The sequence below is a fragment of the Panthera onca genome, chromosome A3, assembly GCF_046562875.1.
Source record: "Panthera onca isolate mPanOnc1 chromosome A3, mPanOnc1 haplotype 2, whole genome shotgun sequence".
Taxonomy (NCBI): domain Eukaryota; kingdom Metazoa; phylum Chordata; class Mammalia; order Carnivora; family Felidae; genus Panthera; species Panthera onca.
In genome coordinates, this window is record NC_138341.1 from 72,625,386 (window position 1) to 72,643,955 (window position 18,570).

An 18,570-nucleotide genomic window follows, 5' to 3' on the forward strand; every position below is an offset into this window, starting at 1 on the left:
CAGGCCATGAGATCATGACCTGAGCCAAAGTCAGATGCTCAACCGACTGAGCCAACCAGGCGCCCCATCATACGACCCATCTTTAAGTCATTGGAAAAACAGAAAGATTTTCTCACTTGTATATGTAACCGTTCATTCTCTTCTATCTTCTTTTGTAGATCTTCATCAAAGACGCTCTTCTGCTCTTGACTCAACTGAGAAGAAGATTCTCCACTTTTCTGATGGAAAGAATAAATTATGTCCACATAACTTTCATCCTTTAGGGAAACATCCTAAGGTACACAGATTCTCTATCACCTTAGTAGCCTGTCTCTTCTATGTGTGCACCATTCTCAAACAATCCTGCAAAAGGTATACAATCCATCACTTAACTTTTCCTATTTGACACAAGTAGGAACTGCAAATATTGAAACAAGCAGAAGAGCTTAAAAAGGAGATAAAGGGAATAAAGAACAGATAAGGTTCACTATTCTTTGCAGATCAGTCCGGGAGTGATTCTATTGGGAGACATAGCAGGCCCAGAAAGCTAGCAATAAAAACATGCTACAAAACATCATTTCGAGTTGATCTTTTGGTTTGGGAAATGACAGTTTTAACAATTCCATGAGTCTGAGTTGTTAAACTCCTTTAAGAAATTGTAATAAATCAGCATTCACAAGGACAAATTCACACAAAATTTCACATAAATATCTAATTTTTAAAAAAATATACAACCATATAAAATAAAGCTATTATAAATAAACGGAGGGAAAAAGCTCAAAAACACCTTCCTTTCCCTTTTTTACTAATATTAACTTTTTCTACATAGAAGAATAGCACTATTTAAGAAAGCCAATAATGAACATTTGTTTTCATGGAATACAAGAGCTGAGACTATTCCAGGGATAGCCTAACAATGAAACTGTGTTCAGACATCAGTCACCACCCTTCTCTGCCTTTCTTGTGCCCTCACTCCTCACTTAAAATGAAGTTACTTACTGATCCAATGTGAGCCAATGACTGGAAAGCCCTTTGAAAATGGAGTAGCTTTATTAAAAATAAAACATTAAATATCCATTATGTTGGGACACAAGAGCTGCACAAAGCAAGACTGCCGAATGACATATTCTGGGTCACAATGCTTCCCAAGTTGGAAAGCTTTAATTAACATTAATTCAGAATTGTTACACCCAAACCTCTGAGAAAACATCCATGGGAGGGGATCTCACCAACCTGGGGAGGCTGTTTGAACAACCAACATATGGTTGTTCCTTCCCCAAGGAATCTCCAGAGCATGCGTATTTTGACAAAATTTCCCAAGTGATTCTAATAGATACCTGCTTTCACTCTCTCTGTTCTCCATTTATTTGAAAATTACCACTCTAGAGAATTCTTTCATGTAGAGGAAATGTGTATGGAAAGGTACTAACGTATAATTCTGTTGATTGCCTATCATATGGCAAAAACAGTTCCAGCCACCTTTACAGAATCCCATTTACTACTCAACAAACCTGAGAGTATCATCCCCATTTTGCTGATAAGAAAACTGAGGTTGCAAGACTAAAATGACAGATGAAGAATTCAAGCATGGGCTTAACTCCAAAGCCTGTGCCCTTCCCTCCACACCACACTGCTTCAGAGTTGCTATGTGCCTTCTTCTTCCCTCCCATCCTTCTACTCTTACTGCCTCAAGCCATACGTTTGCCAGGTGCCACTCTACATACACACAAGACTTAAAGATTCAATCACTAGCCCCAACCCTTCAAAAAAAATGCAACTTCTTAGTCGCAGAGTGCTCCAAAGTACCAGACCACCCATCTCATGGCAATGAGGATCTTGTCTCACTATACAAACCATAATGGAAAAAGTTTACTTTTACATGGCCACACAAGAATCCTAAATTGGCCTCCTAAGAATAAATACTAAGAAATATCTGCAGCAAACTTTCAAGCATAAGGAATGAGTATTTCGACTGCTACTTTCACATGAGCTGTTACACTTTAACACAGTCTCACATTTGATTTGCCCTACCTTGAGTTAATAGCGACTTAGTGTAACTGAAAGCAGTAAATTTGACCAGTATATACATAAGTATATATACAAATAGCAAATGTCTGCTGCTTCCTTGACCCGACATCCAGCCATAATAATGGAAAATTAGGGAATGTGGAGATGAGGTGTTCTGTTAAAACCCAGATGGCCTGTAGATGTCTGTACCTCGCAGACAAGGTCTCACTAACTTGCTTGTATTTGACCTACCTTGTTTTTCTTGCCTCGGGGTTCACTTACAGCCAATTCATCTTGAAGTAGTTCTACCCTCTTGGCAAGCTGCAGATTTCGAAATGTCAAACTGTCCATTTCTTGCTGCAGTTTTCTCAATGACTGATCCTTCATTTTCAGTTGTTCCTACATCCAAGTGAAAACAGACCATTCCTTACAATTTTACCTTAAGGTTTAGAGATAATGAAATTATTTTTGTTTCACTAAAATATTAAAACCTCTTGCTGTAGGGAATTCACATTGTATGTTTATCATGCCAATTCCATGTTTTCAGCTATTTGGCCAAACCGAGTAAATTTAAAAATAAAAATAAAAATAAAGCATATATATTGAAGTAACAGACAGTCATCAACTTAAAGTAAAATACCTACAACTGTATGTTGTTCCATAATGTTGTTGCGTATGTGTCTGGCAGTGAGGAGGCACAAAGCCTGAGGCTACAATTTTATAAACTTGAAATGTGAGAGAGAACTTCATACTCACTGATGACGCCCTTCAGTAAGAATGGGAAGCAAATTTATTTGCATTCATTTTTTTCCCCATAAATCCGCCCTGAATTTAAGTCAGCCAAAATGAAGTCTTTCCAAGACACTGTGATTTCTCAGGTCAAAAATCAGTATTATCCTAACATGAGAATATTTTTAGATGCCGTTTGCCGTACATCAATTACTTTAAAGTTTTAAGTGAAAATAGAAACAAAATCTATATTTTAAACAACATATATTTCGCTGCCCATTCTGAACTGTTTATACTATAATGGGGTAAGAAAATGGAAAGCTAGGGAAATACTTAGCTTCACTCTATTTTTAAAAAAATATTATTCTCAGTAACTTTACTTATGACATTCTGACAACTTTGTGTTCACTGGTTATCGAACACAGATGACCAAATACTACTGCATATTTCAAGATGTGTAGGTTTATTACTTTCACTGAAAAACCACTGCAATGCTAAGATGAGGTCAAGCTCAATGATAAACTAATATAAGTATACTGCAACAGCAACCTAGAAACCAAAGTCTGGTATCTGCAACCTACTGACATTATTTGCATGTTGAGAGCAGCCAGAGCGATAGAATAATGTTTCCATTAAGTAGAGAAACAATTTTTCTTTTCTATTGATTGTTAGTAAGCCCTTAATTATTTTTTTAGGTAAACTATGCTCCACGTGGGGCTCAAACTCATGACCCTATGATCACGATATGGAACTCCTGACTGTATGTATGCTCTACTAACTGATCCAGCCAAGCGCCCCTTACTCAGTAAGCCCTTAATTTTTGCTTGCAGTTTAATGGTAAACATAGACCTGCCCATATCCAAATTATCATATATTTCAAATTAAAGAAATCCAAATCAAGGAATGCTGACAGTATCTAACAACTCACTGAAGAGGCAAACCCAATATTATCAAAAGGCTGCTGTAACAGAAGACATCCTAATATTCCCATTGAGCAAACAAGCAAATTGCCATTCTTACTATAACTATAATGACCACTATAATGAATAGTAAAACAGTTATTTCTTTACATCCTTACAATTAATCACCTCTGACTAATGCTTCAACTCCATTAACCAATCATCAATTTCAAAAGACAGCTATTTCAACCTCTCTGTACACCCTAGTTTCTGCAATGGGAGATGATGATAATGTTATCTGCCTTCACAGAGTTGTGTGAAGACTAACTGACAGAGCAGATGTAATGTGCTTGGCACGATGCCTGTTACACAGTGAAGAGTTCAATAGTCACCATCACCAATGTCGCCACCACTGCCACCATCGTAGAGTTAACCAAACAACCAGCAACGGGATGCGGTCATGTGCCAGAGTGGGCTACTAAGACACTCCAGGAAATATCTTCCCCAGTTTTAAACATCATTAAGAGAGAGGCAGCCTGGGTGGCTCAGTCATTTAAGTGTCTTACTTCAGCTCAGGTCATGATCTCGTGGTTCATGAGTCTGAGCCCCACATCAGGCTTCTTACTGATGGGCACACCCTGCTTGGAATTCTCTCTCCTTCTCCCTCTCTCGATCAAAATAAATTTAAAAACCTAAAATAAATAAATAAATAAATACATACATACATACATACATACCTTTAAGAGAGGTAATGATCACTTCTTCAATGATTTAGGCAAAATAATAACTTGACTAACAAATCCTAAGTATAAAGCTCATGCTTACTAATCTTGGCTTGGGCGCAGACAGCTTCGGAAGTATGGGTACGGTGTTCTGAGCTGCCTCAGCGCCAAGTCTGTGCAACAGCACCTGAGGACGGGGCACTCTCAAGGCAGAATTCTCTAGGGTAGGGTCCAACACTATAAGTAAAAGTACATATTTCTGGGTTACCCACGTGGAACCACCCAGGATAGGTCACTGGTTGGAGGCTACTCCAGGAAGAAATAAGAGTAAAGGGAATCCTAATCCCTTTTGTCTAAAAATCAGGCAAGGGAAAGAGTGAAGAATAACATAGACAGTATATTTAACTGAAACAGGCCATGAAGAAATCTATATTCTAGAATTAATTTATTCAATTAAAAATATCACTAATCAGGGGCCCCGGGGTGGCTCAATTGGTTGAGCATCCAACTTTGGCTCAGGTCATGATCCTGCAGTTCAAGCCCATATCGGGCTCTGTGATGACAGCTCAGAGCCTGGAGCCTGCTTCAGATTCTGTGTCTCCCTCTCTCTCTGCCCCTCCCCTGCTCGCACTCTGTCTCCCTATCTCTCTCAAAAATAAATAAACATTAAAAAATTAAAAAATATATATCACTAAGCAATATTTATGACATGCCTACTAGAATGAGGCAGAAACAAATTCCTTCATCTCCTATTATATTTCTCCCCTCAGTGAACAAAGATGCTGATGATAAAATGTATCACTCAGAGTAACCTGATTTACAGAGGTTATTACTATGAAATACCTCAACCCAAAAGCAAGATCAATGGACTAAATGGTTCACACTTTCAAATCCATTTATTAGGGGACAACCATCTGCTGAATGCTGGGCATATAAATGTGAATAGGACACAGACCCCCTCAGAGTGCTATCTAGTGATGAAGACATATAAGAAGGCCCATTAATTCAGATAAATTTAGCTAAAGAGAGGCCATGAGGTATAAGGGAAAGCACGAGATAAAGTCAAATGATACTTTTTTATACTTTTTAGCAAGGAAATCAAAGTGCATCACGTTCATTACCTAAGCAAGTAGGAAAGTTAAATACAAAAAACTATATTACCTTCTCCTATCCCTAGTGAATCAGTATCATTGTTGAGACCTTACCAGAAAACCAGCTGAATTCCTTGCATTGAGTATCGCCCAACAATGACTTACCCTCACAGTACAAATATGAAACAGGTTTCTTACCTTTAAAGCAGCAGAATTCGCTTGTTCATCCACAACACCTTTTTTCAGGACCTGATTCTGAGCCCGAAGCTGAAAACAGAGGAAGCAATAATTAATTTTTAATATAAAGCAATAGCAAGGAAATCATTTACCCTTACTTCACAGGATCATTACACTGAGTAACTATCTTCTCACATATATATGAAAATAGAAATATTTGCCCGGAAGAGGATAGTAGATATCATCATTCTGTCATTTCCTCAGATAAGGCACAGAGGCTGAGCTGCCCAATGATGTAATACTAATCAGTGGCAAAATCAAGACTAAAATCCAGTTCTCTTGACTTCCACCCAGTACATGGTTCTTTCTATAAAACCAAGTCACTTCTTTAAAAAAAAAAAAAAAAAAAAAAAAAAACAAACACAATAAACTAAGTACTAATACAATAAACTAATATTAAAACTAATAGAAAGTAATACAATAAATAACAAGGTACTGTGTATGCCATTTTCCTTGAACCTCTGGCACACATTCATTTGTAAAATACATACATTCGGACTACTTATAAAACCCTACAGAAAATCAAAGTGTAGGGCATTAAACATGCCCAGCAGGATACTGTGCCTGATATTAGTCATGCAAATATCATCACCCACAATAGCCTCGGGAATGGTACACTTGCAATAAGGCATCAGCTAAGGTAGTATATGAAAGCAACTAAGAAGCAGACTCAATCCAGAAGTCAGTAATAGCAGCTAACATCTGAAAGCTCATTATATACCAGGCGCTGTCCTAAATGCTTTACATGTATCACTTCATTAATCCTTACAACCCTATGAAGTAGGTACTATAATTATGCCCATTTTACAGATGAGCAAACTGAAGTACAGAGAAGTTAAGTAGCAATGCTGAGATTCAGACCCCAGCAGTTTTTACTCCAGAATCATAATGCCATTAGACAATATTGGTTACCATTTTCTAAAGCTACATATAAATGAGAAAAGAAGTAGGCAGGAGAAGTTGGGGGAGTCTCTGAAGAGGTAGGACTTGGGCTTTATTTTTTTAATTGAAGTATAACTGTTTTATTTTTTTAAAATTTTTTTAATGTTTGTTTATTTTTGAGAGAGAGAGAGACAGAGTGCAAGCAGGGGAGGGGCAGACAGAGAGGGAGACACAGAATCTGAGGCAGGCTCCAGGCTCTGAGCTGTAAGCACAACTCAATGTGGAGCTTGAACGCACAGATCATGAGATCATAACCTGAGCTGAAGTCAGGCACTTAACCGACTGAGCCACCTGGGTGCCCCCAACTGTATTTTAAATAAAGCAAACCAATCAAGAATTATGCAGCTAAATGAATTTTCCTTATGTATACCTCTATATAACCACCACTTACAGGGTTTTAAAAGACTAAATCTCCTTCTATAGTAAACAGAAAGTTCTCAGCAAGGATAATGCTGAGCATGTAGGTATATACACAAGTCCAATGTAGCCAAAGCAAAAGGTTTACAGACTAATAATCTAACGGTGCAGTAGGGAGACAATGGAAGACTTTCTCTGAGAAAAAGAACGCATGGGATGATTTTATCTGTGCGCTTAAAAAAAATCTACTACTTCTACATAACTCAGATCTGTCTCCTGAGAACAGAAATGACCCTCCTCTGTGCCAAAAAACAAACAAACAAAGAAAAATAGGAATATCTGAATACTAAATCTTAAGCTGAGTATGTGAAACTCATTAGAAAATTTAGCTAAGAATTCAAGAAGAAAAGCAGGAATACTACAGGATATTCAACAGCTTGAGCAAAATGCAGATTTAAAAAAATAAGCTTTTCTATTTTTAGAAAGTTAAAGATACAGTTCACTACCACAACAGAAAGAAGACCCAAATCTTGCTCTGCCAATCAGTAGACAATACAAACTTGAAAAATTCACTTAACCGTTCTGAATCTCAGTTAAATGGTCTATAACATGGGTGAATACAGCTACCCTATCTTCTTTCTTCTGACGTTGTTGTGAGAACCAGAAAAAGAAACTTACATGAAAACACTTTCTAAATCTTAAAAGTCCCCACGAATGGAAACAGAACTTTTTTTTTTTAATGTTTACTTATTTTTGAGAGACAGAGTGCAAGCAGAGCAGGAGCAGAGAGAGAGGGAGACGCAGAATCTGAAGCATGCTCCAGGCTCTGAGTTGTCAGCACAGAGCCCGACATGGGGCTCGAACCCACCAACCATGAGATCACAACCTGAGCCAAAGTCAGATATTTAACTGACAGAGCCACCCAAGAGACCCAAAACAGAACTCTTATTACTAGAATGAATCAGAAGGATAACAGATAACATTTATGAAAGCTTGCCTGGTATAAGGCATTGTGCTAAATGATATGGTGGAAAGAAGTGGTCTGCAAAGAGCTTACAACTTAAAAGGCACAATGAAAGATAACTAGCAGGACTTACTAGAACTTCACTTCCCTACAAGAAGGATTGGCAAGGGGCGCCTGGGTGGCGCAGTCGGTTAAGCGTCCGACTTCAGCCAGGTCACGATCTCGCGGTCCGTGAGTTCGAGCCCCGCGTCGGGCTCTGGGCTGATGGCTCGGAGCCTGGAGCCTGTTTCCGATTCTGTGTCTCCCTTTCTGCCCCTCCCCCGTTCATGCTCTGTCTCTCTCTGTCCCAAAAATAAATAAAAAACATTGAAAAAAAAAAAAAAAAAAAAAGAAGGATTGGCAAACTAAGGCCTGTGGGCCATACTGGCCTGCTACCTAATTTAAAGTTTTACTGGAACAGAAACACAATCATTTGTGTATTGTCTATGGGTTACTTTTGAGCTACAATGACAGGGACGAGTAGTTGCAACAGAAAATGTATGGCCCTAAGCCTTATATAGTTACCATTAGTCTCTGTACAGAAAAAGTTGGGGCATCCCTGCTCTAGAAGTTCAGAAAAAAGAGGTATGACTTTAATATTGACTTCCATCATGTAGTATTTTCCTTGTGCAACAGTATCAACACACTCTTGAATATGTGCTACCTAGGTAACAGAATTCAATAAATACTCTCAAACCCACACAGCCAAAAGATGGCAATGACATCTCTTATTAAACTGCTCAGTTTTAATTTTACTTTTTAAAGTAGTAAATTTTACATTTACTAATTTATGTTTAACTTCTGTACTCATCTCCCAATTGTCACCAAACTATCATTCATGGTAGACTACAGCATACTTCCCTGTATTTCCTGCCTACAATGAAAGATCAATACCATGGATAGAGGAGGCAATCCATCAATTTTTAGTTAATTAATCAAATTAAATACTGTATACAAAAGGTGTTTGAATGTAATACATTATACATCTATAAAGCTGTCATTATTTTAACAGTACCTCTCTGACAATTCTCCAAATGACTTGAACCCTCAAAAGCCCTGAGCCTAACTCCCTAAACACCACTATGCAGACTACTCTATGTAACTCTGGTTCTGGAACAGCCCAGCTTCAGTCAGGCTTATCACAAAGCTATTTCGAGAGAGAGAGAGACAGAGAGAGAGAGAGAGAGAGAAAGTGGTAGTAAGTCAACTATGATCTCTCTCCTGCCACTTTGACAATCTGGGATAGGATACCTGGCCCAAGGTTAGGGGTTTACTATGTCCAAGAACAAACTGTTGCAAGAGTTTGTGGGGAAAGAGAGATGAATCACACATACACATTTTCTCATCTAATCCTCAACAATCTCCTGTGTTAGAATCACTTAATTATTTCATACCAGGAACATTTTGACATTTTACATGTTTTACAACCCTATAAAACAAACTAATAAACATATAGCTTTCCTTCATTACAAAGTAATGTTGCAACATACAACCCTAAGCCCATCCCTACGCCTCACCAAAACCTGGATTCAAAACTTCAAAACACTGAAGTCACCTGCAGACCCCAGCTTCAGAATCTTTGGTCTGGATGATCCCTAAAATTCCTTCCAGTCCCAACATTTTAAGTATTCCAAAGTGCTGGCAATCTCACTTGGTCTACCTACTTACTTGTTCTTCCCCCTTGGAAGGGGATAAAATACCTGTAGGCTATACAATACCAGGTAGTGGTGGCTGGAGTTATTGTCACTGAGGCAGGAAAGAAACCTTCTTCTCTCAGACTTGCCCTCAAATGGAACCCTTCTGCTCCTGCTCCTATGCAAGGAAACTCATTAGAACAAATCCCACCCCTAAATCCTGCGATCTAGCTGACTCACCAGTGACGAGAAAAGTAAATCAGTTGGACTAAAGAGGAAGAGTAAGACACCCCTGGCTTTTCTAAGGCCTTACTATTCAAAATGTGGTCTGCAGACAGTTACAATAGCATCACTTGGGAGCAGATTCTTAGGCCCCGCCCCAGACCTACTGAACCAGAATCTGAAGTTCAACAAGGTCTTCAGGTGAGTCAGAGACATTCTGTGTTTGTGATGTACTCATCTAGGGGTTAAACTAGCACTTTCTCACAGGGTGGCCAAGAGCCACATGTGCCTAATGAATTTAAATAAAATCTAACAGGGGCACCTCAGTGGCTTAGCTGGTTAAGCATCCAACTCTTGAATTCAGCTTAGGTCACGATCCCAGGGTCTCAGGATTGAGTATCACGTTGGGCTCTGCACTGAGTGTGGAGTCTGCTTATGATTCTCTCTTTCAGGGCACCTGGGTGGCTCAGGTATCCAACTCTTAATATTAGCTCAGGTCTCACGATGGTTTGTGAGATCAAGCTCCACGTCAGGCTCTGAGCTGACAGCACAGAGCCTGCTTGGGATTCTACCTCTCTCCTTCAAAATAAATATTTAAAAAAGTAATAATAAATAAATAAAACCTAACATTCTGTTCCTTAGTTGTACTAGCCACATTGAAAATACTTAATAGCCCCATATGGCTAGCAGTTACCCTACTGGACAGCATAAATACAGAACATTTCATTCTTATAGAAAGTTCCATTAGATAGCACTGAACAATGCTATTTTCCAGTCAAACTTCACTAGTGAACCCTACACATGAGGGCAAAAAACAAAAACAAAAAAATAAAACTGATACTAGATTTTAATCCAAGATACTAGATTTTAATCCAGCTCCTGAGTTGATTTCCCTTACAGCAAGGGGCAATTAATCAGGTTCCACCAAGCTCCAACCAAACATGCCAAATCAAAACTGACCCTTCACCAATATGAATAGCTCTTTCCTAAGAGTGTAAATCTAAAAAGCTCCCAAAGGCAATCTCTTTCATAACTAAAAGTAGCACCAACTGCAAAGTAAACTGTTAAGAGAAATCATGGATGTCTGACTTTCCCAATGGTTTTTACTGCCTCAAAAAGAGCTTCAAAAAGATTAACTGAGGAAGAGCTAATACTGATACCATTCCTTGAGCAATGGTTCTCAAACTTTGGTGTGCATCAACATCATTGCACAGGTTTTTACACACAGATTGCTGGGTTTAACCACCAGTTTTAGATTCAGTAAGTCCCAGGTGGACCTGAGAATTTATAATTCTAACTCATTCCCAGACGCTGATGATGCTGGGGCCACACTTTGAAAGACACTGACCCAGAGTGAAACATACATTGAGAAAACAGAACTTGAAACATGCTTATACACATAACATGATGCCAGGCAGGGATACAGGAGCTCCTACAAAGAAAGCAGGCTGAAACCAACAGAGCCAGGACTCCGTGCTCTAAGCCTCTCTTCTCTATGAGGTATACCTGAGCATCAGAAGCAGACCAGGCCAGGGCACCTGGGTGGCTCACTCAGTTAATTGTCCAACTCCTGATTTTAGCTCAGGTCATGATCTCACAGCTCATGAGTTCAAGCCTCGAGTTGGGCTCTGCACTGACAGTGTGGAGCCTGCTTGGGATTCTCTCTCTCCCATGCTCTCTCTCTGCCCATCCCCTGCTTACACTCTAAATCTCTCTCTCTCAAAATAAATAAATAAACATTAAAGAAAAAAAAAGAAGAAGAATGGGGTGCCTGGGTGACTCAGTTAAGCATCCGACTTCAGCTCAGGTCATGATCTCATGATTCGTGAGTTTGAGCCCCACATAGGGCTCTGTGTTGACGGTTCGGAGCCTGGAGCCTGCTTCAGATTCTGTGTCTCCCTGTCTCTCTGCCCCTCCCCTGCTAGCACTCTGTCTCTCTCTCAAAAATAAATAATAAAACATTAAAAAAAAAAAAAAAAGCAGCAGCAGACCAAGCTGTGGAAGAGACACCATGTAAGAAATGATCTTTGATTCTTAATCTACAATGTAGTAACTGAGGCCTTGATTAGCTTTCCCTCACATCTTAAAGAAGTAGCTTGTATCTCTTACCAATTAACTCCATAAACCTCTAAAATTCAGTTACCTACACCTTTTCCCTCCCCTGAACTTTATTAAACCTGAAATTTCAAAAGCCTCCAATGACCTCCTAATTGCCCAAACTACTAGGGTCTTAATCTCTACATTCACTGCCCTTTCCATTAACACTCAATATTTTAGCAATCAGCCTCAGAAATTCTCATCTGCTTTGGCCTCCCATGGTCCATCTTTTATCTAACTAAACTTTCAGTTTCCTTAATGGGAGCTCCTCAGACCATTTTTTTCCTTCTTGGGAGGGAAAAATATATGACCACAGTTCCCAGAAAGATATGGGCCCCTTCCTGGAAAACAGGCTGAGATCTGCATTAAATCAAAACAAAGAGATTCTGCAAATGTCCTTGGTTTAGGGATCATGCTTGTTGCTCTCTTGCTTTGTAGCCTCCTTCTACTGTTTATGAGGAAATCTTTTGTCTTCGTATCCTAAATAAGGAAAAAGACATAACTGGATTTCAACATTAGCCCACAATGTCTGCACCAGAGAAGGTAATAAAAGGCAGAAAGCCCCTTCCACAGGCTCAGAGCTGAAGGTGGCATAGATTTTACCTAGGAATTGCTTGGCACTAGAATTGACAGAGAATAAAAACACATGCAATCTTTTGACCAACCTCTGTTCTCTTACGTTCTGAAATTTCCATCACATTGCAATTAAAAAGATGAAAAATGGGGGCGCCTGGGTGGCGCAGTCGGTTAAGCGTCCGACTTCAGCCAGGTCACGATCTCGCGGTCCGTGAGTTCGAGCCCCGCGTCAGGCTCTGGGCTGATGGCTCGGAGCCTGGAGCCTGTTTCCGATTCTGTGTCTCCCTCTCTCTCTGCCCCTCCCCCGTTCATGCTCTGTCTCTCTCTGTCCCAAAAATAAATAAAAAACGTTGAAGAAAAAATAAAAAAAAAAAAAAAAAAAAAAAAAAAGATGAAAAATGGTCTAGCCTAATTGGGGAGATAAATAACCTCAAGTCTGGCAGACCTCCTTAGAGTCTCCTTAGCATCCCCTCCTTCTTTCACATGCTTCCCACCCATGTTCCCCAAAGAGTCTACCTAAAGTGTTCCACCCTGATTAACTCTTGCAGTTCAACTATTGTCTTCATAGGAACTATTCCAGAAGCTCTGGCCATTGTCCTGACTTTTAGCCAGTCCATCTCCACTAGAAATTTTCAGCAGTTACTCCAACAACACCTCAAGCTCCTATGTGAACAAGAGAACTTTAATGTGCCTGCCGACCTTAAAATTCTATAATTGCATCTAACCTTTAATACACCCCTTTACTCCAAACTGCCTCAACTTCCTGCCAGTGGCATCTGTCAGTAGCAGTCATATCCCCTCACCTCAGAACAGCAGGGTCAACTCTCAGTCTCCCCTCACTCACCACATCCCACAGAATCAATGAGACACCACGATAAGTGCCTCCTACACTCTACATTCTTCATAAATTTAGTGCTATGTACCAACAAAGCACTAAAAAAAAAGCTAAGTGAAAAGGTACTTTAATCATAATTCCTAAATCTAGGTCCTCCTCTCCACCTCAACAGTCACTAATTTGATTCAAGCCTGTATTACACTCCTCAAAACTATTCCAACAGCCTACAGTCTGGTCTTCTTTTCACCAATCTTTCCCTTTCAATTCATCCTCCACATAGTTACCAGTTCCCCTCCTAAAAGTAACACCATTACCCTGATTAAAAACCTTTGACATTACTCAAAAGATAAAGTTCAAACATATTTAACATCCACAACCCTTTATGATCAGGTCCAAATTAACTCTCCAACTATATTTCACCAATCTTGCCATGTATCTTAATGTGCTTTCGTGTCTGCAAACATAGCCCTTTCCCTTTGCCTGGGATGCTACCAACCCTCCCTCTTCCCTACTTCCCAGTTAACTTCTTCAACCCTTACCCTCCATCTCTTCTGTGCTCCCACTGAACCAACACTTGTCATACTGTATCATAAGGATGTACAATGTTCGAACATCCTATTAAAGGGTGCTCCTTAAACTGGAACTCTGCCTCCCTCAACAGACCATGGCGGGCCGTTCACAGAAAGCACATAATAAATGTCTGTTAAATGAAAGAGCATCTATATCCAAACAAATAAAATCTTCCAAGTTCGTAATACTTTGGGGAGGCTATGTAATTATTTCGGCAATGCAGTCACTGCTTAAGACATTTTTAGAACTCTCTTTGGCCATCTGGAATTGTCTTCTGAGATTGTTTACTCCCTGGAGAAGAAAATCAGTCCCTTTATATTCATAAAACATTTTCACCCACAAATAGTAGAGCCAAGTTTGAGTACCCTTCTTCACCGACCTTCTTCATCATATGGATGTTTCAAACAACTTCTGACCCTTTCAAACAAGAAAATATTCCCTCAAAGGTTGAAAACTTGCCATCACTGACATTGTGCTACAGGCTCTTAAGACCAATTCAAATGGAAATGCAACAAGTTTTGCCCGAGGTAGCATCAATGAATAAGTATCTTATCTCAAAAGACTCCCATTTGATGGTGAAAAGAGGTAAGTGTGTATGTTTAGGCACAGCTTTTATTTTTCAAACAATATTTCCTTTCACCTTGCTGAGGATTTGTTAAATGAAATCCTAAGGAAATAATGCATCCGTTTCTCCAAATTGTAAACAGGGGGCTAAGTCGTCCCATTGCCCCCATGATAAAAGGTCACAGAAAACTAAGCTTAATGAATGCTAAATCAATTTCTGAAGATGTGAGATTCTTTTATAACTTCATTAGAATATTCTTAGGGCAGCAACACCTTAGAAGCAGCACCACCCTTTTCCAAGGAAAGGGTTCCATCATTTAAAGACGGGTGCCATAAATACGACAAAGGGGCAGGTCCCTAGTTTGCTTAATTCAGCATGTATTGAGCACCCGGGTGCTCTGCCCCACTCCAGGTGACCGAGGGAAAAGAAAGAAAAAAGGACACAGCCCTAGCACTCAAGCTTTCAAAATCATCTCCAGACAACATCTTGCCAATGCACTGAATACATTCGTAACCACCCATCCCCAGTGAGACAGTTTACACGAATGGCTCTTTTCACCCTCCCGAATTGGGTGGGGACACATAAATCTCTTTTATCTTCATCTCATCTCTGTGAGAAGGAAGAAAGCTTGATCCTTCCCATCACTGGGCTGGGAAGATTGAGGAAGCAGCAGTGGAGGGGTTGGTCCTTACCCTTCCCTTCCCCTCCCGACTAGCACCAAAGGCAGAAGCCAGGAAGCTGACACCCCAGTCCCAAGCCCGCTAGTTTGGTGAGAAGCAAGAATCAAACTCCTGCTCCTTCCCGCAGAAACGCACACGGACCGAGACGCGGCCCGGCCCCATCTCCTGGGAGCTGCAGGTGGAGGCATGGTAATGGTGGACAGAGAAGCCAGAGGAGAGGAGGGGCAAGCGAGCGTGTCCCCTTCGCCGTTCCCCTCCGTCCCGACGAGTAGCTGCCAAGGCAACCCGAGGCCGCAGGGCCGGGGACCCCCTACTCCCCGCCCACGATGGATACCTTCGAGTACTCCTGAGCCAGCTTCTGGTACTTCCCCTGCAACTCTGCGGAGGCCATGGCCTCCCCCGCCCCGTCCGGGCCTGGCTGCCCAGGCCGCTCAGCCCCGCCCCCCGCCCCCAACCCAGACACGCTCCCCAGTTGGGCTCCGCCAGTGCCTGCCCGTTCGGCCACCGCCGCCGCGCCTCCTCCTCCACTTCCGGGTTCGCCGGGTGGGAGGAAGGCGGATGGGGACCAGGGGCGGGGCGACTACTGGGGGCGGGGCAGCGTCTGGGCGTCCCCGCCCCACCCTCCAGCGCCTGAGCACGTGCGTGCGCAGGCTCGCTGGCGCGCCAGGGCTCTGCCTCTAGGACCAGGGGGCGCCATCTTGTCGCATGGCCCAAGATGGCGGCCTAGAATGGAGAAGGAAAGAATCAAAAAAGGAAGAGAATGACGGGAGCCCACAGAATGGGCGGGGGACTGAGGAGAGAGGCGGTGGTTGCCAAGAGCAAAGGACCGGAAGAAGAAACATTCTAAGTGCATCAAGAATTCTGGCGGATCTTCTCTCCCCCCCCCCCACCCCTGCTGGTTCTCATGGCAACCGTGTGGCGTTTGATGGTTATAGCTTTCAGAACGTACTTGGAGAGAAAGACCTTTATGTTCCTTTATCTCCTTATCCGGACATGGTAGCACCAGACATGCTTTGCGTTGTAAACTGTCAGACCTCCCCCAGACTTATAACGCTTGCTGCGGCCACCCTCTCCTGTTCCAGCCCAGACAAACCATTGGCTTATATTTTGACATTGAAGTTTTCTTTGTGAACACTCTCTACCCACTGTATCCGCTCACCCCGTCCCCATGATCACACCACATCAGAGTCTTTTTCAGTGAATTGGGTAAAAAGGCATTAGGAAATTTTAGGGAATGACTCCAGCCATTCCTGCAGATAGGGTGGATGATAACGACAAATAACTGGAGAACTGAAGCAAAAAATAGTCTGCGTGAGGTATTTTTTGCCGCTTTTCTTTAATTAAAAGCTTGCCTCCATTGATCTAATGGAGCATCTAGTGTATATTCGATATTGTTCTAGGCATTGCATTTATTGCAATATTAAAATGTTAATTGATAGAGGAATAAATAAGTGTGTCATGAATTACTACACAGCAGTTAAAACTAATGACCTAGATCTGTTTATGTCTGTATAAATCTGTATGTCAACATGACCAAATACTGTGTTAGCAAATTGCATTATACTGTAGCATGAAAAGATACGTTTAAAAATAGAAAACATTTGTATTGTGCATGAACACGTGAAATGTAGGAAAAATAGGAAAACAAGAACTGGGCTGATATACATCAAATTCTGGATAGTGGTCGGTCACCTCTAGTGAGAAAAAGAGAAAAGGAAATGAAACAGGAGAACAAAGGAGCATAAACTTTATTTTTTTTAAAGTAAATATGACAGGATGCTAACATTATCTATGTAGTAGATACAGAGATCTTAGTTATATTGGCATTTTAGGATACTTGAAATTTTCCATGATTAAAAAAACTACTTGTGCCATCCTGGTTTCTTGTTCGGCTATCAGTAAACCTGGGATTTTATAGTGAAAGACTGAGCCTATATGAATTTTTTAGCCATTGCAATATATAAGAGGATTACAAACTTTAAAAAAAAATGTTTTTGTTTTTTAATTTACTAATAGCCAAGTCCTACGTCCCCCAAACTTTCAGAACAATCCTTTTAAATCATTATTATTAGTTTTCCATGACACCACCAAGCGGCAGAATTAAATATTGTAAGTATATTTTTCTGGCTTGTAATGTAATGGAATTTTCAATCGTTTAAACATAAACTGCCATCTCAGAAACAACATTCCAATGAAAGAATGTGCAACTTTGTCTAGAGAGCATGTGTGAGTTCATTTTATTGAAATGAGAAATTTACTTTCCACTGCTTGGTGTAGTTATTCTGTCAGTTGCAGATGTAGTGTTTTCAAATCCCAATTGCTAAGTCTGAATTAATTCTCTCCTTCAAAAAACACCTTTAAGTGAGTGAAAAGGCAAGCCACAGAGTGGAAGAAGATGCTGGCAACATATTTATCCAACAGAGGGCTCTTGGTCTCTTATTCAAATATATAAAGAACTCTTAAAAATCAATAAAGAGAAAGGCAATCAAAAACAAAAACAGGCAAGAGACTTCAACCAGCATTTCACAAAAGAAGATATACAAAAGTCCATTAAACATGCAAAATGGCATTCAGTTTTCATTAGCTATCAGGAGGAAGTGAAATTAAAACCACAGTGAGATACCATTTGCACCCACACAAATTGCTAAAGTTAAAAAGACTGTGTTAGGATACAGAACAGGATAAACTCTCATAAAATGCTGGTAGGAATATAAACTGGAAAAATCATTTAGGAAAAGATTTTGGTATTATTTACTCACCTGAAAAGGTACATATTCATGATCTAGCAATTTAACTCTTAGGTATACAGTAAAAAAAAAAATGCATTTATTCACCAAGAATATTCATGCCAATATTATTAATAAAAGCCAAAAAATTATCTATTAACAGAATAGACAAATGACTGTACATTCATATGATGGAATACTAAACAGCAATTTTTGAAAAACAACTATAGGGGCACCTGGGTGGCTCAGTCAGTTGAGTGTCCCACTTTGACTCAGGTCATGATCTCACGGTTCATCCTCTGTCTCCTTCTCTCTCTGCCCCTCCCTTGCTCATGCTCTCTCTCTCAAAAATAAAGTTAAAAAAATTAAAAAAAATAATAATAAAGTAAAAAAGCTGAACTATAGCTACAGCTAACTACTGGATGAATCTCAAAATACAATTCAGAACAAAAGAATACAGATCCCCCCAAAAAGTTATATTGCATAACTTCATTTATATAATGTTCAAAAAAAAATGGCAGAATTCAATTTTAAGGTTCAGGGATGTGTGCTTGGGTAATAAAACTAGGGGAAAAAAATAAGGAAGTGAAAACCATAACGTGAGAAACCTGATTGGAAGGGAGCATGAGATTGGACTTTGGGGGTGTTAGTGTTGTTTCTGTGTGAAAATTACACAGCTGTTAACTTTGTGATAACTCT

At 40.2% G+C, this 18,570-nt stretch overlaps 1 protein-coding gene across 1 annotated transcript in view; it reads right to left on the reverse strand.

The window, feature by feature from the left end:
- PPP1R21 (protein phosphatase 1 regulatory subunit 21) overlaps positions 1-15,614 on the reverse strand; it is a 63,919-nt gene extending 48,305 nt beyond the window's left edge. The window contains exons 1-4 of the mRNA XM_060606318.3: positions 15,480-15,614; positions 5,626-5,694; positions 2,239-2,385; positions 117-218 (exon numbers count right to left, since the gene is read on the reverse strand). Coding sequence (XP_060462301.3) covers positions 117-218; positions 2,239-2,385; positions 5,626-5,694; positions 15,480-15,536 — 375 coding nt within the window. The 5' untranslated portion in view covers positions 15,537-15,614. The remainder of the gene's footprint in view (positions 1-116; positions 219-2,238; positions 2,386-5,625; positions 5,695-15,479) is intronic.
- Between the last annotated feature and the right edge of the window lie 2,956 nt (positions 15,615-18,570).